Below are 21,687 nucleotides of genomic sequence, written 5' to 3'. Positions count from 1 at the left end.
AAATAAAAAATTATGGGGCACTCACACGTGGTTTGATGATAAGTTTCACAATTTTCAGAGTTTTTACAAGTACGTGAAGCTTCTCCTACGTGTGGGCCCAGACTGATCATCATCTCTCATTTGAATATGATCAACACCGTGCGCTTTGGGCGCCTAAACTAAAAACGACTGTATTGCAGGCCCAAGGTTACCCATACTCCCGGTTTTAGATGCTGCACTGCCAGTTTTATAAAAATGATGGAAACTTTTAAAGCGGGAAATAAAAAAAACAAAAGTAATAAAGGGGTCCGTGTGGTATAATATTTAACTGTGTTGCAATTTTCTCAAAGAAAATATTTTGAAAATTTAATAAAAACTTAAAATAGAAACAAAAATAAAAAAATAATTAACTCGGTCTCCAACGTTGAATATAACTATGGCACAAAACGTTAACAGTAATTTTGTTCGTTGGTTTTTTGTTGTTGTTAATAACTAGAAACATTTCGAACTTTTGTTTAATGGTTTAATAAACAGTTCGTGCAGATTTGTTTTGTCTACAAGCATATCAGTAAAAATAACAACATAACAGCAAAGGAAAATAGGCTTCGTACAGTATACGTACAGATACATCCAGTCAGTAACAATGACAACACATGCATCTTTGTAATGGCTGACCAAATTCCTGGTGTCACCAATATGCATTTTGATAAATCGATGTATGCTTTTCCAAATGTATGTATGCTTTACAAAACGTGTAACTGACGAGATAAATCCAAAACAAATAGTCGGTGTCCATAAAGGATACTGTTTTCTAGGGGATAATAAGTCAAATGAATGAAGTTACTAATGGCGACTAACACTTTTGTCATACAGTTGTTGACATTTCATTCGACTAGTGTTGATTTCGGTTCTTGGAGACACACACTTCACAGAGAAACGTCGAAATTGATACAGAAACGCCTAGTAAAAGCAGAATGAACGCGCCTGCCAGGTTAGAAAGTGCAAGAGGATGTTTTATCTCGGAGTTTGAATGATGTTGAAAGATATCGACTCCATGTTTGCATTGGTTCGTCTGATTGATATTAACTTTAATCCAACGATCGACAAGTCCCAACTGCTTTATCTCTGTGATCCTGCAATTCATGAGCATGGCAATTTTAATTTCTGCAAAGTATAATCCTTAAAATAGTTTGCAAGAAGTTGGCTCCTCTGGCAAAGCAATAAGAAATAGAACGTGATAATCCTACAATCTGGAATAGATTTTAAGAGGAAAACCGTAATCTACGTTGTTTTGTTAATAATAAAATACCCCAAATTGATTAGATGAATGTAAGGTGATCCTTTTGGGAGTGCTAGACAAGTCTTCAAAATAGGCATAAACTGTTGGGGCAGGAACGTTAGCTCGCATCGTCTAGTCTGTCTGTAGTGCAGTTCGATTAGCATTTCCAATTGTAACCGAGCCTGTACAGATTTTTCGGTTGATTGAATGTTCGTTAATTTAACTAGTTATTACACAATCTGTACCGTTATGAGGGCAAGGCGACCAAACACCTTATTCAACAACCTGGTTTGATTGTAATATTGACCACCGAAGCTATTTTCAGGATTATTTCGTAAGCTGTCACCTAGAAGTTTCAACGGGCCGTAACTTGATTGCTGTAAAATAAAATAGCTCGTTGGTCGGTGCTCTTTACTTGCTATAAAATATCAAATTCAATTGGAAGTAGGTTTCCTCACCAATAAAGTGGCTTCAAAAAAGGAGTTTTTGTGAGTGGCCACCTGAAGTACTTGACTGTTTGCCAATTCCTCGACTGAGTTAACCAGAAGATGCGATTTAGGAATTGTTAAGTAGGAGATGATGCAACTCGAATAAGCGTAGACTAGGACAGTTGACATCAGACACCACGAGGATATTGCGATTCTATTCGAATGTGGAGCTCTAGCCGCAGTATGTTGGCCTGCATATGAAATACAACATTTTCGATAAGGATACAAGCAGAACTTATATATGCATGAAAATAGAGTAATGTAACCAATAAGTAGTACCCTGGCTGCAAAACAAAGCCAAAGCTGAAAGAACGTGTTGATTGAATGACAATACGAAGTGAGGACTACCAGGAGAGGCAGATCCATCATAACGCCATTTCCAATAAAGATTCATTGTCATCCAGCTAACTACGGCAACGCTAGCAAGGGAGACTATTACCATCAACCAAACCTATGCAGAAGAGAACATTGTAAGATCTTAAGAATGAATGTTTAAGGTCAAAATAAACTGTAAAATAAGAAATACGTTGTAATGAAAAGGCTTGAAAACTGCATTCCATTTGTTTTCGTCCAATGTAGGAGCAGGAATGAGACAGTCAGCTGGTTCGTCTAGAAAGCTTATGCTGAAATCAATCACTTTAGCTCGTGCTTCCGATGGGATAACTGGTCCCGCCACCAAATCGACATTCTACAGGTTGCCATCAATAAGGTGTCACTTAATCCTACTTACCCTTAGATTAACCCTTAACCCTCCATCATTTAAGAAACTATTGAACTTGAACAAACAGTATATACCCTGTTGATGGTCATCGCAATCATACCGTTCCATGTGTTATTAACGACAGCTCCAAAAGTTCTATCAGGTGGCTCAACCAGATTAAACCTATTACAGAACGGGCAAGCCTTTCATCAATAGAAACTTTTTACAGTAAATTTACTTGGTTATTTTTTACGTAAAATTGAATCGTTTTGATAGCCAAAGAACTATCTGATAAGCGATCCCATCTACCTGCAGATTATTGTAGAAAAACAATTAACAATGATTTTGAAAAAGAGAAATTGTTTCTGACCTTTGAAATTCGTCCCTCTAGATCATGCTCAATATACATGTAAGGTCTTATCTAAAAAAAAAAAAAAAATAAAAAAAAAAAAAAAAAAAAAAAAAAAAAAAAAAAAAAAAAAAAAAAAAAAAAAAAAAAAAAAACTGTCCATTTAAGGCAGTGGTTTTCTGCCTACCTAAAGAACGAACGTTTGCGCACTCGACAACTACCGGCGTTGAAAAAAATTGTAAGCAGTTACTGGCAAAGACAAGGGTAACTAAAAATGATGTAGAAAACCACATTGCGGCAAGCTTGAACGGCAATTCGAGGCAACCCAACCAACCTGCATCCTCTCTCCAATACAACTTAGAAAATTATGCAGATCTAGTGTGCTTTAATATACGTGAGATAAGCCCAATAACCAATGTTGCTTTCCCATAAAAAATCAAATTAAACAATTTCCAAAAGACTGGTCGTCCCTGGCAACATGTTTGTATGCGTCTCCGTGGCCAGCGTCAACCCTTCATCTAGTCATCTTTGATGAAGTACAATGATATCCAGATTTTGACAGTTTGACAAGAGACAAGTCTATGTGGTTTTCTACAATCGGGTCTGCAATATTCTCATTAACAATACGTGATATGCAGCCGGTATGACTATCGAAAATCAGATGTGACGTTGGGAAATTAATTTGCCAGAGGTTGGGGCGACAAGAATAGCGATACAGTCAAAAGCAAACTGAATTTACATGCGACATGTAACCCATAGTTCACGTCTTAAGACTCTATATCATCTTGATGAATAATCATAACTTTTCTGGACAAGAAAAATTTCGTTATCTAGTCTACGGTATCCGAAAATTATTTCCAAAGACCAACAGCATTAAGGGTAAGAAATTGGTAAGTTAAGTATGCCATATTTTCCGAATTTGCGAATGGAAAAGCATCCGAAAACTCGAGGCTATCCATATTTCAACGAGAAAAGAGAGAAAAGCGATTAAAATGCCAATAGAAAGAAGAACAAACGCTCCAATCAAATTAGTCAGCGAAAGTGGCTTTTTCTTTTCGTTGGTCATGGCCATTTTTCTGTTATTTGCATCACAGCGATTCGCGAATGAGCCAGGGGAATGATTCTTCCAATAATCAATCAACCCCACGTCGTACATTGCGATGATGCTTCGTTTATAACAGAAAATTTCCAATAAGGGAGATCAACGTTATTGCGGCTACCACGGGTAATAAGATGAATTAGTCTGTACATACCCTTTATCAATCACGTTGGTATAAGGAGAAGATTTTGGGAGCGCGAAGCAGAATCTAGTCGATAAGATTTTTTCTCGCATGATGCTTAAACGACATTTCTTCATATTTTTCGAGTTCCAGTCTAATTTCATCAACGTTTCCGCTTGAGCCTTGCTCTGAAACGACACGCTAAAGGATGGTATATGCTCACATAAAAACAATATATACTTTATTACCATCATGATTCCGAATCGTCCGAGCAAAGCTTTTTGCAACAACAGCTTCAAATTGTAATATTCGCCAGATAAACTGTTTTCGGGGTGTTGGCGAAGCTGGTTTCCCAATGTTTTTAATGGTCCTGTCGTGCTTTGCTAATTCAGTAAAAAGCCAAAGATGTCACAGTGTTAGAAATACAAAGCTATAAAAAGAAGAAAACTTAGCCTACCAATAACGTCGATTCGAAAATCGAATTCTTTATAGCAACTACTTGAAGTCTAGTGGATTCTGCCAGTTCTTCAACTGTTTCAACAATCGGGCGCATCTTGGGTATAGTTAAATAAGAGATGAGGACACCTGTGTACAGGTAAACCAGTACGACGCAAGCCAAACACCACACCGACAAAACAATCGGACTCGAATTGGGAGAATGAGTCGACATGTCTTTGGCTATTCCATATTCAAAAAGAAAACCATGTCAGACACTGAACTATGAAAAACCTAAATTTGAAATTGATTACGTTGAAGGCAGATAATTGCAAAGATTGCATAGAAATGTTCGGTTAGGGACATTTCTTTGTATCCACGACGACGACGTTTATCGGAGATCCCGTTTAAGCTTTGATGAATTGGGCCAAACTCGGATGTAAGCCAAGTGGCGAGAGCAACACAAAGCATCGAAAATATGATTAAAAGCCATACCTGTAAAATAAAATAAAGATTATGTTCAATCTTTGATACCAATGAGACACACAACATAGGAGATATAACCTACATAAGTATTGTATGGTTTCACAATCCCCGACAAGGAGTTGAGGTCTGCTTCCGGCGCTGGGATAAGGCAGCACATTGGTTCTTCGGAGAACGTCGTTGTGAAGTCGAGCACCCGAGCGCGATCAAGCGAAGGCACAACTGGAGCTGCAATCAATTCTACTTGCTATTTAACGGTGGGTGGAAAAACCATGTTTTTAATTCGAAAAATGTTTCGCAAACTATCGTAAGTCGGCAATCAAATGTGATTTACCTTGTTGATGGCCATGCCAATCATGCCGTTCCAAGTGCCATTCACCAATGCTCCAAACGTTCCATCAAGCGGTAAATCCAGGGAAAATCTATTTGACCAAAAGATGTCTTTAGTTGTGAAATATGCGCTAACATCATTACAGCGAAATGATTGTTACGTGAAATTGTTGCGAATGGAAAGCCAGACGATGATTTGGTAAACGATACCATCCGCTCGGCTTTGGTTTCCACTGCGATCAATAAACATGTAAGGCCTCACCTAATTTACAATTGAAAACAGTTAATCACCAAATCTATAGAAAAATTCATATTCACCTTACGTCTAGTGAAGCTATTCGCAAGTGTTGGCCATTCAAGATGCTACTGATATCTCTGGAGCGGACATAACTAGGAAAGCATGCGATAAGGATGATGGCCGCAATCAAAGAATGCTTGTACAAATGCAATAGGGAACATGCCATTGTCTTCTTAAAAGACAACGAAGGACTGTGTCCCAACATGCCGACGAATGGTTTTTTATGGTAAACTTTGTCCTTGCCATTAAAATGAACTAGGACTATCTTGTGGGACAAAAAAATACATCATCGCTCTACAAGATTGATATCAGCCCCGGTATTGGTAGAACCAATCATTGCAGCCTATCAAATTTGCATTATTCATACGATAGTGAAGTACTGTCAGAATCCTTAACATCAACGGTGACAGCATATTCCTGAAACGAGACTGACCAGGCAAATGGAACAAAATAACGTCAAGATACTTCTCAAACTATGCCATACCGAAATTAGATATCTTGCAAAGAATTGTCTAAATTCGTAAAATGACATGGTTGAAATAGACTTCGTACTTGACTTTCATGCACGATTTCCTTAAATTCCTCCATTTCAAGTGCTTTCAAACCAAGCTAATTGTAAATTTAATAACACTTGAAACGCGGATAAAACATATTCAAAGACAAGGATGAATTAGACTTCAACCCAGGTGAAAAGAATGATAGCGTGCGGAGGAAGTATGAAGAAAAAAAATATTATTACATATTATTTTTTGCTTCATTCACCTAAAAGAGGTATGACTTCCACAGGGTACTGATATGAAACGAGAGTTACTCGTTGCCATCTTACCCGTCAGTAGAATGACGTACATTTTTTTCCACCTGTCTAGTGTCTCGTACAAACCTTGGAAGTCAAATAACCAAAACATCGTCGGACCGATATCAAGGATTGACAGTGATTTGACGTTTACATTGCAAAATCAATTTGGGAGACAGAACAGCTAAAGAAAACGTCCGAAACGCAATGTGAAACATGTGCAGTCGATTCGTTTCTAGCATTCTGAATCCATGATTCATCGATGATTGATCTGTTTGATTTGTCCGATTTCTTTGTGTCTGCGATTCGACAGGAAGGTTTGATAGGCAATCATGCCTACGCAGAATGTTACGAAAGACTACCAACCTTTTCTAGGAGGAAACCTCTACAGAAAATATCTTCTATGCCAAACCATGCCAAGACACATGTTGTGGCTGCAAGAGATCCGGCCTGTGTCCATTATTTATTTCTTTTTTTTTATTTGTTTCCTTTTCTTTTTTAAATACCGCATGTATTTCACTCCCGTCATGCTCAAGCATGGACGTGATCGGTCATTATACCTTACTGGCTGGTCATGAAATAAGGCAATCCATCCTTTACCAAGCGTCGGGTAAGAACATCGACACCGGTTTCTGTCACGAGCATCGTGTGCTCGAATTGGGCAGAAAGTTTTCCGTCTTGGGTAACGGCGGTCCAGTTATCCGGCCATTGCTCATCCTTCCATACCCCTATGAAGCATTAAATGATATTGGTTTGGTTAAATTTCCAGAACGCCAATGGATAACAATCTGTATGAGAGCTGCAACTCAATAGTTACCTTCTGATATCATTGGCTCAATTGTAAAACAGTGACCGGGTTTCATAACCCCAACGGCTTTATTTTCTGCGAAAACGAAAGTAAATTAGTGATTCATTCTACAAACGCGGCTTCAGCAAAGCTAGGTATCAAAGAACATACTTGCATAATGAGGGACATTGGGTGCTGTATGAAAAAGCTGATGAATGCCGTGTCCGCAATAGCTCCGTACGACAGAAAAGCCGTGGCTTTGGGCATGTTTTTGAATAACGGCGCCCACTTCGCGATACTTGACACCTGGTTTCACTGTAGAATTGTGTAATTTGAGTACTTTAATGCTTCTGAAAGTTGCAGTAGAAGTTACATGACGCAACGTACCGATTTCCATTGCTTTCTCGAGACATTCCCAGGTTACTTGTACAAGTTTTTTGGCAGGTTCGCTAACTTGGCCGACGAACAAAGTTTCATTGAGGTCTCCATGGAATCCCCGGTGATACGCCGTGACATCAACTAGTAAAAATATTTAAATGAACATAGTCTTACCAAACCAAAATCAAAATTAGCCTTACTGTTGCAAATGTCTCCATTCTGCATAGGTCGTAAATCAGGTATTCCATGGCAGATGACTTCATTTATAGAAGTGCAACAAGATTTTGGGAACTCATAATAATTTAATGGTGATGGATAGCACTCCCTTTCCACACAAGCTTCATGGACAATTCTGTCAATTTCATCTGTTGTCACTCCTACAGCAACTGCATTGGCTGCTTCTTCCAAAATTTCCCTTCCAAGCTGGAACAGAACTAATTAATAACAAATTTAAAGTAAAATTAATAGATTCTTACTTTGCAAACAACTTTCATTCCTTCTTTCTCTTCATCACTTAATGCCTTAATGTATGAACTGCCTCTAGCAGATTGTTCCCCAAGAGGATGCCCTTCCGGATGATCAGCATAATCTGGCCTTTCAATATGTGGAGGAATAATACGTTTTGGTGTCTGAGGAAATGGACGCAGAGTCCCTAAAACCAAATAGGTTGAAAGAAGATTATTAGAAGAAGACTTTCAATGCATACTGCATACCAGTAAATGGATAGCCAGGCCAAGGGTTATAAGTGACAGGCTCTGCCACTGTTTCTTTTTTGTGGACACTCTTATGTACATTCCAGTTATCCTTGAAACATTCTTGTGTGCAAAAAAAGGAACCTTTGATGCCAAGCTTTAGGCAAGTGGGGCATTGAAGCCGAGCTTCTAGATTACAACCCGGAGTTTCACAAAGAGCCCCTGTCGACATTATTTTTAAACAAATTTCTACACTAAATGAAATTGCTCATTCTCAATCTCAGTCGTGCACGTTGCAATACAATCGTCTGCAATTTTTGCGTACTAAACAACGGAAGCTATGACGCCACCACGTTGATTTTACTCAAGTAAATTTTTAAAATAATGGAAATTCTACCTAAATAAAATAATTTTTAATTAAAGAAACAATTGGATAGGGAGGGAGGAATAAACAAATGTCGCTTTTATTTGTTTCAAGCGTAAAAGTTTGCTTAGCTTTGGTTTACGGTTCATTCTTCTCCTCAAATTTGTCTTCTGCTCTTGTCACTTGAATCTTACCGGCTGTAATTATTTTAAATACTAGAAAAATGAGTAAACAAGGACAAATGGATCTAGAACTTAAAAAAGTAGCTATAATCATAAATTTCCATGACTTTATAGTATGTATAATTTTCATTTTTTATAAGGCATTTGGCGAATTACAACAAAAGATGGTTGAGACATCACAGAAGCTCAAATTGGCCGATCTTCAGATTGAGACCCTCAAAAGAAGTATGACCCATGCCCAGCTTACTGACAAAGAAATAAGCCAGCTCCCTACTGATACAAAAACTTACGAAAGTGTGGGCCGTATGTTTGTATTGAAGGAAGTAACTGAAGCCCGCATGAACCTTGATAATAAAATCAAAGGCTGTGAAGAAAAGGTTAAAACTCTTGAGGTTAGGATCTCTACCAATTTATTTAAGATTTTGTACATTAATATATAACATTTACAAAACCCACCCCTTAAAGGGAACAAAGGCGTACTTGGAGCGAAGCTTGAAGGAGAGTGAGAACAACATTAGAGAAATGATCCAACAAAGAAAAGATGCAAATGTGGGAGATCAAAATTAAGATGTAATGGTTTTTCCCAGTTGGAAATTTTGTCCTGCTTTTTACTTGTTTGTTTCCATTGATTGCAAAAGTAATAATAAACTGCTTAAATGCTTCACCAAGTTTGATTTTTGTTTAACAGATGGCCGAAACATCGTCTGCTGTCCTTGGAGTTTTATACCTTAAAAACAGAAAAAGACCCAAGTGAGAGTTATAGATAGCAATTTAAAAAAAAATTCAAGTATAGAAGACCTTTTGACTTTCACATTTTGGTTCCAAGTGATCCTAGCTTTAAGGAATGCTGTCTGGCATTAAAAGGTATAAGTAAATCGGGTTTCCTGCATCATTTTCGACGATATCCACCGTGGATTACTTTGCTAAATAAAGAATTTTCATAAAGTATAAATTCAAGTAGATAAACAGTGCTGTTATAACTTGTGTTATGTTTCAAATGAGGAAAGTGAAACATATTTCTGCTCATAGTATAAAATTTACACATTAAACGATTGCTTTGTTAAGAACAGGAAGATAAAAAGAAAGAACTGCTTTTGAAAAAATTAAGCAAAAAGTGCGGCTTTCAGAATGGAAAAAATGCTTCTCAAAAGGTATCGGATTGCTGGGATAGGCTGTCCCCAAGAACCAATTAAATTACCTGCACAAATACTTGGTTTGCAATCACATCCTAAAATTAGGCTGCCTTGGGTTCTTTAGTTGCACACATCCTTTGCTTGTTTTCTGTAAACCTATTAATCACTCCATTTAATTCACGTATTTGATAAAAGTGTAAGCATATAAATATTATGAATAAAGGCAGGCATACCTGGCTAGTCATGCAGGCCATGGGTCGCCTATCCAAGGAAACACCACCGCCGCAACGACAGAAAAAATCCATTTTGGAGGTGTCCTTGGACCTTATCATGATCATCAAAGCAATGGATCTAGTGATTTGGATGTTGATACTTGCTTGAAAATTAACAATTATGAAGACACGGTTCGTCAGCTTGACATGTACTACGGTCTTGGTAAAAATGAAACGAATAATATATTTAAAGCAACTATGTGATGTTTTGTAATCCAATTAAACTAGTCAAAAGACAGTTATTACATCACCAGAGCACGACCACTGGACTGTTTCCTGCTCAAACGATCGACAAAGAAGTTGGCAGTGTGCGAGATTCTATTTACTGCGCTTCAGCTATTTGGAGCCTATATCAAGCCTACAGGTGAGAAAAAAACAATACCTTAAATTGGAGATGATGAGAGGAAAATTTCGTGTCATTTGTACAGGCGCATTGACGACGATCGCGGTAAATCATATGAGCTCGGGCAGTCAGCTGTCAAATGTTTTCGTGGAATATTACGTTGCTGGTTACAAGTCGCGTACAAAGTAGAGGCGTTTAAAAAGAACCAAGTGGCACAGAATGCCCTGTACACCCGGTATCATCTACACACCGGTCAAGTTCTGACGAAAGATCAAGATTCATGCGTTGATAACCATTTGCAGGTATATTCTATTTTTACTTCTGCTCTGATAGTCCTGGAAAATTAATGGACGAATTATTTCTGTTGTTCGTAGCTGGATGTTGTTTCTCTTTATTTGCTCTTCCTTGTGCAAATGATCCAGTCAGGGCTTCAAGTCATTTATACAATGGATGAGGTAGTTTTTATTCAAAATCTTGTATACTACGTCGAGCGAGCATATCGTACCCCTGATTTTGGATTGTGGCAAAGAGGTTCAAAGTACAATGATGGAACTCCAGAAATCCATGCCAGGTTTTTTTTTCAAAAACGTGATTGGTTAAAGTAGTGTGCTTATCATGCCATTGTCCTTCTTTCAGTTCAATTGGTATGGCTAAGGCCGCACTAGAAGCCATCAATGGGTGTAATCTCTTTGGTGAAAAGGGATCTTCAGTTTCCGTTATTTACGTCGACATAGATGCGCATAACCGAAATCGCTCGATTTTCGAAACTCTTCTTCCGAGAGAATCGAGTTCCAAGGTAAAACCATATGAAGTCCTTTAACCGCTTTAAATTACAAACTGACACTTGTTTGCAGAACACGGACGCATCGCTCCTTCCAACCATCTCTTGGCCATGCTTTGCCACCCACGATGATGTGCTCTATAACCGAACTAAATCTAAGATTATTCGACGACTTAGAGGCAACTACGGTTTCAAGCGTTTTCTCCGAGATGGCTACGGGACAGTCCTGGAAGATCCTGATCGTCGATTCTACCACGAAGGCGAAACTCGAGTTGGTTACAATCTTTGCATTTGAAAATTTGAAGATTTGGTCTTACCTATATTTGATTGCAGGAGTTTGAGAATGTGGAAGCAGAATGGCCAATCTTCTATCTTTACATGATGATGGATGGTTTTTTCAAAGTAACTGTTTCCATAGGTTATGGTTACATTTTTTTATCAGACAATAACTCTCGTTCAATCCCTTTTCTCTTCGAAAGGGCATGCCAGAACAAGTCGAAGAATATAAAAGATTGCTCAAGACAAGAGTGAGGCATGATCATAGAGGTGATCCCGTCATCCCGAAGTATTTTTACGTTCCTCGGGAAGCCGTGGATTACGAAAAACAAGAGCCAGGAACTCAGCTTCGACAAGCATCGGAAGAGGGAGCGTCAGAAAATCTTTTTCTATGGGGCCAATCCCTTTATATTATTGCTTCGTTACTGGCCGAAGGATTGGTGCATGTCAATGAGCTAGACCTCATTCGCCGCTACCTGCCATCGTATAACCGCCCCAGAAAAATGGGTGGCAGATATTCAGCATTTCAGGTAATTTCCTACTATTTATTTCTATGCGATAAATCTTTTAGACAGTGATTTTACTAAGTGAAAACGAAACTGAATTCATGCACTTGCGGTGCACCTGATCGTATCGAAAAATTACTTTAACAAGCTTTTACCAAATAGTTCGCGTATCTGTTTCTTATGAATTCAGCTAATGAAACGGGCTTCATTGTCTACTTGGCCAGTTTTTTTTTTTTGGGGTCTTTTATTGAGCGATCGTTTTAATCGATAGTCGGATTGATTTTGAATTAATATTTATATGCGTCTACCTTGGAACTTCGCGGCGCGGATGAAACACAGAGTAAACACGTAAGTGCAAGATTTGTGATTGTATGCCATACAGAAACCGCTTTGAATTCAAATTGTCATTACGTGGCATGCTCATCACTCAGTGCGCTCCGCCAACATCCTCGCTGTCCCCGCTCCCTTCCTTTTTATTTTTCAATTTTTAAACAATTTACTGCATTTTTGAACCAAATCTAACGGGCGTTGGTTTAACCACGGTATATCGGGAAAGCACTGTTTAATTTTCTACATGTACATTTTCGCCTACAACTACAGAACGTGACTCAATTGCTTTTCTGTAACAGGGGACGGCCAGCGATTTAGTGGTGCAAATAGTCTTGATAGCAGAATCAATGCGGCTTCAAGGTAGGACAACTTAAACCAAATAAATTTTTCACGCAAACTAAAACCTCTTAAAACTTTGTATAGCAATGATGGGTACTTATGGCATTCAAACACAAACGCCACATGAAGTCGAACCTGTTCAAATTTGGCCTCCAAAAGAGCTGGTAAAAGTCTATGAGCATCTTGGATTGTCAAAACGACTAGGACTTCAGGTATTAGTTTTGCCAAATTAGAAAATTCTCGTAAGTAGCTAATGTTTATTGGAAATAGGGTCGACCGACACGTCCTGTTGGAGCTTTGGGAACTAGCAAAATCTATCGAATCTCAGGCCAAACAGTTTTGTGCTACCCACTTATCTTCGAGGTCTCAGATTTCTATCTGTCGCACGATATGTCTTTATTAATTGACGATATTAAGACGGAGCTCCATTTTGTTGGAAGATACTGGCGGCTGTCAGGCCGCCCAACCGTTTGCATTCTCATCCGCGAGGAGCACATGAGAGATCCACAATTTAAGGAAATGCTAGAGCTCCTTGCTATGTTGAAAAAAGGCCACTGTGACGGGCTCAAGGTCCGCACAGGAAGACTTCAGAATTTGATTTCATCCTCATGCATAGGTAAGTTTGTTTACAATATTTTTTAAAGGCAACGTTAACGCTTCGAATTTTGTTACAGAGCATTTGGATTTCATGAACCAAGTCGACTTAAAAGAGCTTAACATACAGCCCTTTGGCCAGGTTCACCATGACTACATTGGTTACCAAAGTCTTACGGATGTTCCGAAAGCAATTGCCTATTCGGAGGCAGACCATGATTTTACGCAATTCAACACGGGAAAATCGACCGCAGATCTTATCGAGGCACTACGTTGCGTCGAAGGTCTTTATGTTCAAGCTTACATTTTAGGGATTATCCAACGAAGAGAGCACCCAGAGTTCCTTATTGACAGTTTAACAGGTACGTTGAATTAGCATTCCCTCGTCTTACTTATATTCGATGCCTAAAAACGGGGTTTCTCTCCTGATGAACGATTAAGTCCGTGAACGCCTAATCCACGTGAAACGCCTAGCAGGCTCACTACGTCATTGGTCGGCTGTGCGTCTGTGTTCTGCGCTACTCTACCAACTTGTCGATTCTATTTCACCGCTCATTACGACAGGTACTAAGGGATACGCATTTCTTTGCAGTTTCGTTACGTTTTGCATGGGTTGAACTATTTAGTACTTGTCAACGGAAAGCAACTCACCGTTGGAGTTGTTGGTGGTGTCGAAGTCGTTCTGGATAAACCAATGACGCCTAGCGAGATTCACGTACGCAAAATATTTAAATTTGTCCGATCAAAAATTTAACAGAGTTTGTTTGTTTTTTAAGGAAGCTATCTATCGGCATTGCCCCGTCGATGATCCTGTCCAATCTGTTTTACAACAAGAAGTTTTACTTTACTGCGGACGGTTAATTGGCACCCATCCCAACTTGTTTTCGGGGATCCTCAAGATTCGTGTCGGGTAAGCGAAATGTTTTCTTTACGAAATTTCTAGTCAACATCGTTTTTTTTCTCTCTTTTGTGATTGTTATAGCTGGATTTTAAATGCTATTCGGTTGTATCTGGTTGTCCCGAACGAAGACACGGACGAGGATTGCGGTCCAGAGTCGTTAGAAAGTCGGAGTCCTAGTGAGATTCGTCGCTTGCTTCTTCGAGTATTACATCTTAAAAACTGGGCGACAGACGATAAACTTTCGGGTTTACAGTACGTTATGTTACAGATGTTAAACGAAATTTACCTAAATGTTCCTATTGTTTAAAGACTCACGCCATACAAGCGCCGTCAGATAGAAGGTTGCCTTGCCCGAGTGCCCGAAGGATTCTATCAGAAAGTGTGGAATGTTTTAAAGAAAACGCCAGGTGGGATTCTCGTACAAGGACATTTGATAGCACAGGAACCCACTTTATCCCACATGACGATGTCTGAGCTTAATTTCTCTCTACTGGTTGAAGACATGTTATTTAAAGTAACGACTAATACCCAAAACTCTTTCTTCTAAGAAACAGGCTAATTTCAAATGTTTGGCTTTTAGATTGCCCGACCAGAATATCGTCAGTTAATCGTCGAATTGTTGTGCATCGTAAATACTATTCTTTTGCGCAATCCTGAACTGCGTTTTAAAATGCAACTTGACTTGGACTTTGTCATTGCTGAAGCCTTAGCAATGTTTATGAAGGTAATGATTGATATAATATACGTTCTTTTTCCATCTACTACTTAATACTCTCTACTACGTAGGACTTCGGAACCGAGAAAACAGTTAAAATTCCAAACAGCGATGGTACTCAGAAAAAAGACAGTATTGATCCTGGACTTACCCAGTTTTACAATGCGACGGCAGCTACGACGAACGGTTATCTGGCCCGTGCTGTGGTGAACACAATTCTTCGCGGAGATTTGGAAACGGAAAATCTGGATGACTGTGACGAGTCTTGTCGCGTTTCATAAGAACATTGGTTGAAGTAGAGATTTCTGGTTTCCTTTGCACTCTTTTTCGTTGTTGTTATGTGCTTAAATTTTCCTTGTACCTGTAGCAGATGCATATAGGCATGTGTGCTGTGAAAGTATTTTTGTTGCTGTCACTAGGTAGAAAAAATTATGTATTAATTTTTAGTCACATTTCACCACATTGGGATACAGAAACTGGAATCTTGGGTTTATTGTTTGGTCCAGTAGGGACGTTCTCTATCTTTCGCACCACAAGCAAGCCATCAAGAACCCTGCCAAACACAACATGTTTCCCGTCTAAGAAATCACACTTGGCGCATGTAATAAAAAATTGAGAGCCATTTGTGTCACGGCCACTGTTTGCCTGTTTTAAGTCACATTTAGATTATATACTAAATTCAAGAATCCTAGATAATACCATTGATAAAAGGCCAGGTGAATCATGTTTCAAGTTGAAATTTTCATCATTAAATGTCTCACCATAAATGCTTAAACATCCTGTTCCATCTCCCTGAGAAAAAAATAATAATTACTTCTGTAACATCAGCTTATATCATAATTTAAATTTACGTTAAGAAAGTCACCGCCTTGGATCATAAAATCTTTAATAACTCTATGAAACGAGGTTCCTTTATATCCAGTGGGTATTCCATCACGTTTAAATTCTCCTGTGCAAAATTGCCGAAAGTTCTCAGCAGTCTTCGGTACAACGTCGGCAAACAGCTCTATGATGATCCGTCCTATGTCCTGTCATCGTATTATAAAAATAAGTTTAAGATTTACCATAAATGTACATTTGCAATTATGTCTTACTGTTGATCCCACTGTGACATCCAAGAACACCACAGGATTATTGGGATGCCTTAACTGCCCTTGTATCTGATTCCATGTCGGCATTTTCTTCAGCACTCGTGAGCAAGCAGACTAAGCGTCGTAGGTAACCTCTAGCAACGAACGAAGCTAAAGTATTTTCGCCTGCTATAGAAATCAAAGAAGTGGTAATTTCAAGTCGAAAATGGCTGCACCCGTACCCACGCTTTTACCTCTGGTAATAAGAAAAATGGTTTCCAGCTTTTTTCATTTGCAAAATATCTATTATTACAGGAATTGGTTGATAAATGTATCGGCTCACGAATTCATATTATCATGAAAAATGATAAAGAGATTGTGGGTACTTTATTGGGATTCGACGATTTTGTCAACATGGTGTTAGAAGACGTGTCTGAATTTGAATCTACCCCCGAAGGAAGAAGAGTTACAAAATTGGACCAAATCCTACTAAATGGCAACAACATCACTATGGTGAGCACACTTTAGACATTTTATTTCTTTTTTTATTTTCCTTTTGCATTAACAGCTGTATCATTTGACATTTAGTTGGTTCCAGGTGGAGAAGGACCAGAAACCCATTCATAATTTTTTAAACTTCAAAAGAAAATACATCATTCACCCAAGTTTTTCAGAAGATTTACTATTTCTACCATAGAAGGGCGATTTTCTGGTTTTGGCTGCCAACAGTTTTGGTAGAGATTAACAAATATTTGTTCATCTTCATCAATAGTGGTAACAGTGAGGCTAGGTCTTTCATCCTTCGCAACAACCTGAGTTAAGCAGTACCTTTTTAAATTAATGCTATTCCAGTGTTGACAATTAATTGAATACCAAATATGCCACAGTGGGCCAATCCAAATCAGAAAAAGGTATTTGGTTGTGCTGGAATTGCCACAATGTTATTCCATAAGAATAGACATCAGATTTGGTTGATGGAATATCACCTTGAAGTAGCTCTGGAGAACAGTAAGAAACTGTACCTACTCTTTGCTGGTACTAGAATTAATTGAGATCTAAGTTTTCACAAGGTCCATAGGTATTGAAAAACACGAAATAGTTATCCTCACCTGGAAAAATTCAAGGTGTTGGACACTGGCAGAATTACCAAAATCCCCTAACTTAATCCACTTTTCACCATTTACCATAACGTTAGCTGGTTTCACATCAAGATGAAGTACGCCATTTGCGTGACAATAGTCAAGGGCCATGGCTAACTGCCTTGAATAGCTAAAAACAAAAAAAACAGTTAACTCCCATTAGCAATATTAGAAAGTCCAGTAGGGTACCTCAAAACATCTTCCCAAGGAATTTTTAATGACATGCTCAGGAACTGTTGTAGGTTGAGGGAACCCCAGGGTTCCATTAAAATTAGGACATCATCATCAAGCCTCTCTATTTTCAGAGTGCTGACTATATTTGGATGTGATAGTTTTTCCCCATTAGTTTCGAAGATTTGTTCCTTGGCTGCATTTTTTATAATTTTAACTGCAACTTGGGCATCTAGGAAAAATATTCTAGATCATAACATGTACACTGCTTACTACTTTAAAGTTGAATTTTTATATACCTTTGTATTTTGCCAACACTACCTGACCAAACCTTCCCCGTCCTAATATGTTAGATGAGTTGAGAGTGGTCTTAATTTTTGTAGTAAAAAGCAGCCTTTGGGGACTATCAACAGAAAGTGAGATACAATCACGTTGCTGAAAAAAATTTTTTGGGCTGGGGAAATTAAAATGACTAGGAGATGGGGACAATAAAGGCGTGGGCTGAGGGTTGCACTGGGGGAAAGGTGAGAGCGAAGTGCGATATTGAGTTTGAACAGCTTGGGCAGGGCTCAATCTTAAGTGATTGGGACTCTTAAAATCTTTAATAGGTAAAAAGTTTTTTAGACTGGCTGCAACACACGGCGACCGCGACATGTCCTGATATACAAAACTTGAAGTCAGCCCTTAAATGTTAAAAGAGGAAGAGCAGCTAAGACTCTACTTGGACGTTTTCTCCTTTTCTAAAAGCTTTTCGAGCGGATACACCCACCTCTCAACAAAAATATTCTAATTTCCCTCAAAACTTTTCGAACCCAGTCCGTCTGTTTACATATATGCCTCAACGTTGTCATATAAATCTTTCTACATCTCGCGGATGGGGGGGGGGGGGTTCGTATATTCACAATGCAAATTTGCATTGTTAATTGTTACTCAGCTTTTAGATTTACATGTCGTAGTTATTCGGGAAAGGCTAAAAGCTCTATTTAGCAATCTCACGAAAAGTATGGTAATACCTGAAATCTTACTGGAGTAACATGGCAGTCTTTGGGGGGATGGTAAGTTTTTGCAATGCAATTATTGCACTGGTTGCTTGCACATTACTTGAAAACAACAGAAAAAGAAAAAAATTAAAGATACCAGTCTATGCAGATCCATATGTATATTTCAACAATGGCTTTTGTTCATCACATACTCTGGTATGCTTGAACAATGAAGAGTGAGCCAACAATAATAGAACAATAGGAGTTTTCGTTGTCCATTTTAATATAATAGTGGCAGAGACAAGCAGTATCTGTCAGTAGCATGATTTTCAAGATTTTCATGGTATTTTTAAGTTACTTGTAATGATGTATTACATAGCTAATGACCATTGTATCCCAAAGTGTAGAAACATAAAATAAACTAGAAGCAGGAAAATTGTGTAGAACTCAGATGCTTTGACTTAATATCATGCGTCTAAAAAAAGTTATCTTTTGGTAAAACCGTCTAGAACCGTGTACAAACAATGGAGTCCTAGCTTTGTCCACAGTGTTCTATGATTGACACTTCAATCTTCAAAACTTGCTTATGCATGATAGCGACTTTGAGCTTTTAGGGTCATTGGTGTTGCTTATGTTAGATACGATCTACTGACAACAAAACTGATAAAATAGGTTCTTGCATTATGCTAGCTTATAAAGTGAATGCCAACAAGAGATCAAGACGTTGGATTGTTTCAGTATTTCCCTGGTACGCCCTAGACTATTATGAAGGTTTTGATCCTGTTGTCTATTTTTGCGGCTTCGGCCATTGCATTGCAGAAGCGCTATGATGGGTAAAACCAAGTTTCTTACCAAAGAAGACATCTGGTTATTGAAGTTAACAATTTTGGTAGTAATTTATTTCGTTCTTTCATAGCTACCAGCTATTCCAGGTAACCCCTAAGGACAGAGCATCATACGATGCACTTGTTCAGCTCTACGAGCAAAGCGAGGATTACGATTTCTGGGTTGCTCCGCGTGGCATTGACATCTCTATGGACGTCATGGTTCCTCCAGCACGCGTTGCCACCTTTATCGAGCTCATGCATGCTTTCCGTATGGAGTACCGCGTCAAGATGATCGACGTCCAGACGTAATTTTCAGCTAGATCATTATAAACATTCATCCTTATAAAACAGCAGAATTTGCACGTAATACTGTAGTGTTCTCGATATGGCGCGCGAAGAACGAGCTCAGATACCCCGCGTTGCCACTCCTCGCTACTCAGTTGACTGGAACAGCTACTACGACTTCAACGCAGTACGTAGACTAGAAAAAAAAAGAAACTATGACGACACATTAAACTTATTAAAAACATTGATAATTCTTCGGGTAAAAGATCTCGGCATTTGTTAACGAGATCGCTGCTGCCCATCCTAACTTTGTCACAGTTTCCAGCATCGGCAGATCTCATGAAGGACGAGATATTCCTTTGGTAAAGATCTCTTCTGGTGGAGCTGGCAAGAAAGCCATTGTCATCGATGGTGGTAAGTATTATCGTTCTAAAAAACCGTGAATAGGTTCACAAATTTAAGCCGAACTATTGTAACTATGTTCACCTACCGTAAAAAGGTATTCACGCTCGTGAGTGGATTTCGCCCGCCTTCGTTACTTGGCTGATCAACGAGCTTGTTGAGAACTACGCTGCCCATCCGCAATACGTTGACAACGTAGACTGGTACTAAAACCTTCCGAGTTCTATCCAAAGAAAAACAAGCATTTCAATTTTTACGTTTCCAATATATGAAAGGTACATCATGCCCGTCATCAACCCAGATGGTTACCAGTATACCTTCGCACCTTTGGGCGTAAGTAGATCCGATACTCTGGGTTGAATTGCATCGTAATATTCTAGTTGAAATCTATAGGATCGCTTGTGGCGTAAGAACCGTAGACCTAATAACAACGGAATTGGTGGCAGTAGCTGCATGGGAACAGGTATAGCTTTGAATTAATATATCGAACGTGAAAATGAAATTTCATTTACGTGCTTACTGGTATCATGAAGATATGAACCGAAACTTTGGTTTCCACTGGAACGAGGGAGGAAGCTCTGCTAACGGATGCTCAGATACTTTCCATGGTGGCGCCGCTTTCAGCGAGGTTGAATCGCAACATGTTCGTGATGCTATCCTCGGCGTTGCTAATCAGGCTCAGATTTACCTAACCTTCCACGCTTATGGGCAATACTGGCTGACACCATGGGGTTACACCTCCGCTCTGCCAAGCGACTACACTCAGCTTGTAAGCACCTTGTTCCACGTTTCTTTGTTTAGCTTTTAATAAAAAAAAAATATAGCTTTTATTGTTACCTCTAAATTGCAGTACAATTTGGCTGTCTCAGCTGTTAACCAATTGACTGCAGTCTACGGAACAAGATACACCATTGGATCCTCTACCAACGTTCTCTGTAAGACATCGTAAATTTGATTAACTAATGCTTACTTTATTTTAAAACAAAAGCAGCATACTTAAATTTGTTCTTACTTGACTTCTAGATGTCGCATCTGGAGGCAGTGATGACTGGGCTAAGGTAACAAAAGAAAACCATAGTGCAGTTCTGTCGGAAAAATGTTAAATCTGAATTAATTAAAGGGTGGAGCTGGAATCCCATTCTCCTACACCGTTGAGATGCGCGATGAAGGTCTCTACGGATTTGAGCTTCCCGCTCGGTGAGTTCAGTGTATACACTGTGTTTTGATTTTTACTGGTTGTTAAGAATAATTTTCATGACCAAACATTTGCTTTCGAAAATGTAGGCAAATTATCCCCAACAATTTGGAGGTTTGGGAGGCCATTAAGGTGATGGCTGAATCACTTTTCTAAAGATACAAGAACTGGACCAGCATCAATTCCATTTGGGCTGGTAGAAAAATAATTGGCGTAACATTCACTAAAACACTGTTTTTAATAATTACGTAATACACAAATATCCATTGCAAACCATTAGCTCCTTTCATCGTTAAGGGAAAAACGGTGCACTTAATAGAAGTCAAAAGAAAATTACCTTACAGGATTTCGTCTTTTTTAAAGGATCCACGTAGTGTTCTCGTAGTTCATATTGTACTAAAATACATTTATGTTTGCTGTTATCTTTGCCATTAACCTACCTGAAACATAAAAAAAAATTTGAAAGTTGTAAGTCTGATAATCTATACTTAACGACACACACTCACCTCTAGTAGAAAATACGACGCACTTTAGAATTTGATACGATAATCTTGGCCGTCTTTTCGATGACAGGCTTAATTTTTAAGTGTAAACAACTGGTAAACATGTTGCTGTTCGAGATACCAACTAGTTGAAATCAAGGATACTAAAATCTGGTAAAAACTGACTGG

General features: G+C 38.7%; 9 protein-coding genes across 12 annotated transcripts; 4 read left to right on the top strand and 5 right to left on the bottom strand.

Annotated features, from left to right (window-relative positions):
- Window positions 1-547: 547 nt before the first annotated feature.
- Window positions 548-2,894, bottom strand: LOC130701307 (glutamate [NMDA] receptor subunit 1-like). The gene is made up of 9 exons (XM_057523275.2): window positions 2,817-2,894; window positions 2,700-2,755; window positions 2,542-2,629; window positions 2,273-2,434; window positions 2,026-2,197; window positions 1,717-1,937; window positions 1,504-1,635; window positions 1,289-1,440; window positions 548-1,112 (listed from the first exon to the last, which is right to left on the bottom strand). Exons 1-9 carry the CDS (start codon window positions 2,853-2,855, stop codon window positions 872-874), a joined length of 1,263 nt encoding a protein of 420 aa, XP_057379258.1. The 5' UTR covers window positions 2,856-2,894; the 3' UTR covers window positions 548-871.
- A 380-nt stretch (window positions 2,895-3,274) lies between these two features.
- On the bottom strand, window positions 3,275-6,156 carry LOC130701297 (glutamate receptor 1-like). The gene is made up of 9 exons (XM_057523264.2): window positions 5,587-6,156; window positions 5,425-5,525; window positions 5,268-5,355; window positions 5,019-5,180; window positions 4,765-4,945; window positions 4,473-4,693; window positions 4,264-4,398; window positions 4,049-4,203; window positions 3,275-3,961 (listed from the first exon to the last, which is right to left on the bottom strand). The coding sequence occupies exons 1-9, from the start codon at window positions 5,764-5,766 to the stop codon at window positions 3,691-3,693; spliced, it is 1,494 nt and encodes a 497-aa protein (XP_057379247.1). The 5' UTR covers window positions 5,767-6,156; the 3' UTR covers window positions 3,275-3,690.
- Window positions 6,157-6,813: 657 nt separating this feature from the next.
- LOC130701316 (methionine aminopeptidase 1-like) lies at window positions 6,814-8,532 on the bottom strand. Its single transcript, XM_057523290.2, has 7 exons — window positions 8,233-8,532; window positions 7,996-8,171; window positions 7,720-7,942; window positions 7,529-7,660; window positions 7,313-7,456; window positions 7,172-7,237; window positions 6,814-7,082 (listed from the first exon to the last, which is right to left on the bottom strand). Exons 1-7 carry the CDS (start codon window positions 8,441-8,443, stop codon window positions 6,916-6,918), a joined length of 1,119 nt encoding a protein of 372 aa, XP_057379273.1. The 5' UTR covers window positions 8,444-8,532; the 3' UTR covers window positions 6,814-6,915.
- Window positions 8,533-8,706: 174 nt separating this feature from the next.
- On the top strand, window positions 8,707-9,426 carry LOC130701330 (prefoldin subunit 1-like). Its single transcript, XM_057523303.2, has 3 exons — window positions 8,707-8,837; window positions 8,898-9,149; window positions 9,223-9,426. The coding sequence occupies exons 1-3, from the start codon at window positions 8,799-8,801 to the stop codon at window positions 9,322-9,324; spliced, it is 393 nt and encodes a 130-aa protein (XP_057379286.1). The 5' UTR covers window positions 8,707-8,798; the 3' UTR covers window positions 9,325-9,426.
- A 49-nt stretch (window positions 9,427-9,475) lies between these two features.
- Window positions 9,476-15,574, top strand: LOC130701336 (probable phosphorylase b kinase regulatory subunit beta). 3 transcript variants are annotated; one of them, XM_059497243.1, is made up of 21 exons: window positions 9,476-9,621; window positions 10,114-10,325; window positions 10,391-10,526; window positions 10,591-10,807; window positions 10,880-11,076; window positions 11,142-11,301; window positions 11,360-11,557; window positions 11,620-11,688; window positions 11,766-12,092; window positions 12,408-12,416; window positions 12,698-12,758; window positions 12,822-12,949; window positions 13,008-13,353; window positions 13,412-13,693; window positions 13,773-13,895; window positions 13,958-14,046; window positions 14,108-14,241; window positions 14,314-14,484; window positions 14,542-14,746; window positions 14,813-14,956; window positions 15,019-15,574. In XM_059497243.1, the coding sequence occupies exons 1-21, from the start codon at window positions 9,602-9,604 to the stop codon at window positions 15,226-15,228; spliced, it is 3,438 nt and encodes a 1,145-aa protein (XP_059353226.1). In that variant the 5' UTR covers window positions 9,476-9,601; the 3' UTR covers window positions 15,229-15,574. The 3 variants fall into 3 exon arrangements, with proteins under 3 accessions (XP_059353226.1, XP_057379293.1, XP_059353227.1); XM_057523310.2 differs by lacking the exon at window positions 9,476-9,621 and adding an exon at window positions 9,834-9,908; XM_059497244.1 differs by lacking the exons at window positions 9,476-9,621; window positions 12,408-12,416 and adding an exon at window positions 9,834-9,908.
- Window positions 15,366-20,306, bottom strand: LOC130701324 (peptidyl-prolyl cis-trans isomerase H-like). Of its 2 annotated transcripts, XM_059497269.1 has the most exons (5): window positions 20,303-20,306; window positions 16,042-16,128; window positions 15,799-15,975; window positions 15,647-15,739; window positions 15,366-15,592 (listed from the first exon to the last, which is right to left on the bottom strand). In XM_059497269.1, exons 2-5 carry the CDS (start codon window positions 16,123-16,125, stop codon window positions 15,395-15,397), a joined length of 552 nt encoding a protein of 183 aa, XP_059353252.1. In that variant the 5' UTR covers window positions 16,126-16,128; window positions 20,303-20,306; the 3' UTR covers window positions 15,366-15,394. The 2 variants fall into 2 exon arrangements, with proteins under 2 accessions (XP_059353252.1, XP_057379281.1); XM_057523298.2 differs by lacking the exon at window positions 20,303-20,306 and having other exon boundaries at window positions 16,042-16,198.
- LOC130701333 (U6 snRNA-associated Sm-like protein LSm5) lies at window positions 16,134-16,682 on the top strand. Its single transcript, XM_057523307.2, has 3 exons — window positions 16,134-16,276; window positions 16,333-16,530; window positions 16,606-16,682. The coding sequence occupies exons 1-3, from the start codon at window positions 16,244-16,246 to the stop codon at window positions 16,642-16,644; spliced, it is 270 nt and encodes an 89-aa protein (XP_057379290.1). The 5' UTR covers window positions 16,134-16,243; the 3' UTR covers window positions 16,645-16,682.
- On the bottom strand, window positions 16,601-18,133 carry LOC130701317 (serine/threonine-protein kinase mos-like). The gene is made up of 5 exons (XM_057523291.2): window positions 17,627-18,133; window positions 17,346-17,559; window positions 17,127-17,286; window positions 16,891-17,055; window positions 16,601-16,829 (listed from the first exon to the last, which is right to left on the bottom strand). Exons 1-5 carry the CDS (start codon window positions 17,979-17,981, stop codon window positions 16,671-16,673), a joined length of 1,053 nt encoding a protein of 350 aa, XP_057379274.1. The 5' UTR covers window positions 17,982-18,133; the 3' UTR covers window positions 16,601-16,670.
- On the top strand, window positions 18,999-21,289 carry LOC130701306 (carboxypeptidase B-like). The gene is made up of 12 exons (XM_057523274.1): window positions 18,999-19,140; window positions 19,224-19,439; window positions 19,510-19,606; window positions 19,686-19,833; window positions 19,919-20,024; window positions 20,097-20,154; window positions 20,215-20,284; window positions 20,355-20,590; window positions 20,672-20,756; window positions 20,845-20,879; window positions 20,942-21,018; window positions 21,106-21,289. Exons 1-12 carry the CDS (start codon window positions 19,073-19,075, stop codon window positions 21,170-21,172), a joined length of 1,263 nt encoding a protein of 420 aa, XP_057379257.1. The 5' UTR covers window positions 18,999-19,072; the 3' UTR covers window positions 21,173-21,289.
- The last annotated feature ends 398 nt before the right edge of the window (window positions 21,290-21,687 follow it).

Source organism: Daphnia carinata, chromosome 10 (genome assembly GCF_022539665.2).
Source record: "Daphnia carinata strain CSIRO-1 chromosome 10, CSIRO_AGI_Dcar_HiC_V3, whole genome shotgun sequence".
Taxonomy (NCBI): domain Eukaryota; kingdom Metazoa; phylum Arthropoda; class Branchiopoda; order Diplostraca; family Daphniidae; genus Daphnia; species Daphnia carinata.
The sequence above is the reverse complement of the archived record's forward strand: the minus strand, read 5'-3'. Positions and strand labels throughout refer to the sequence as shown.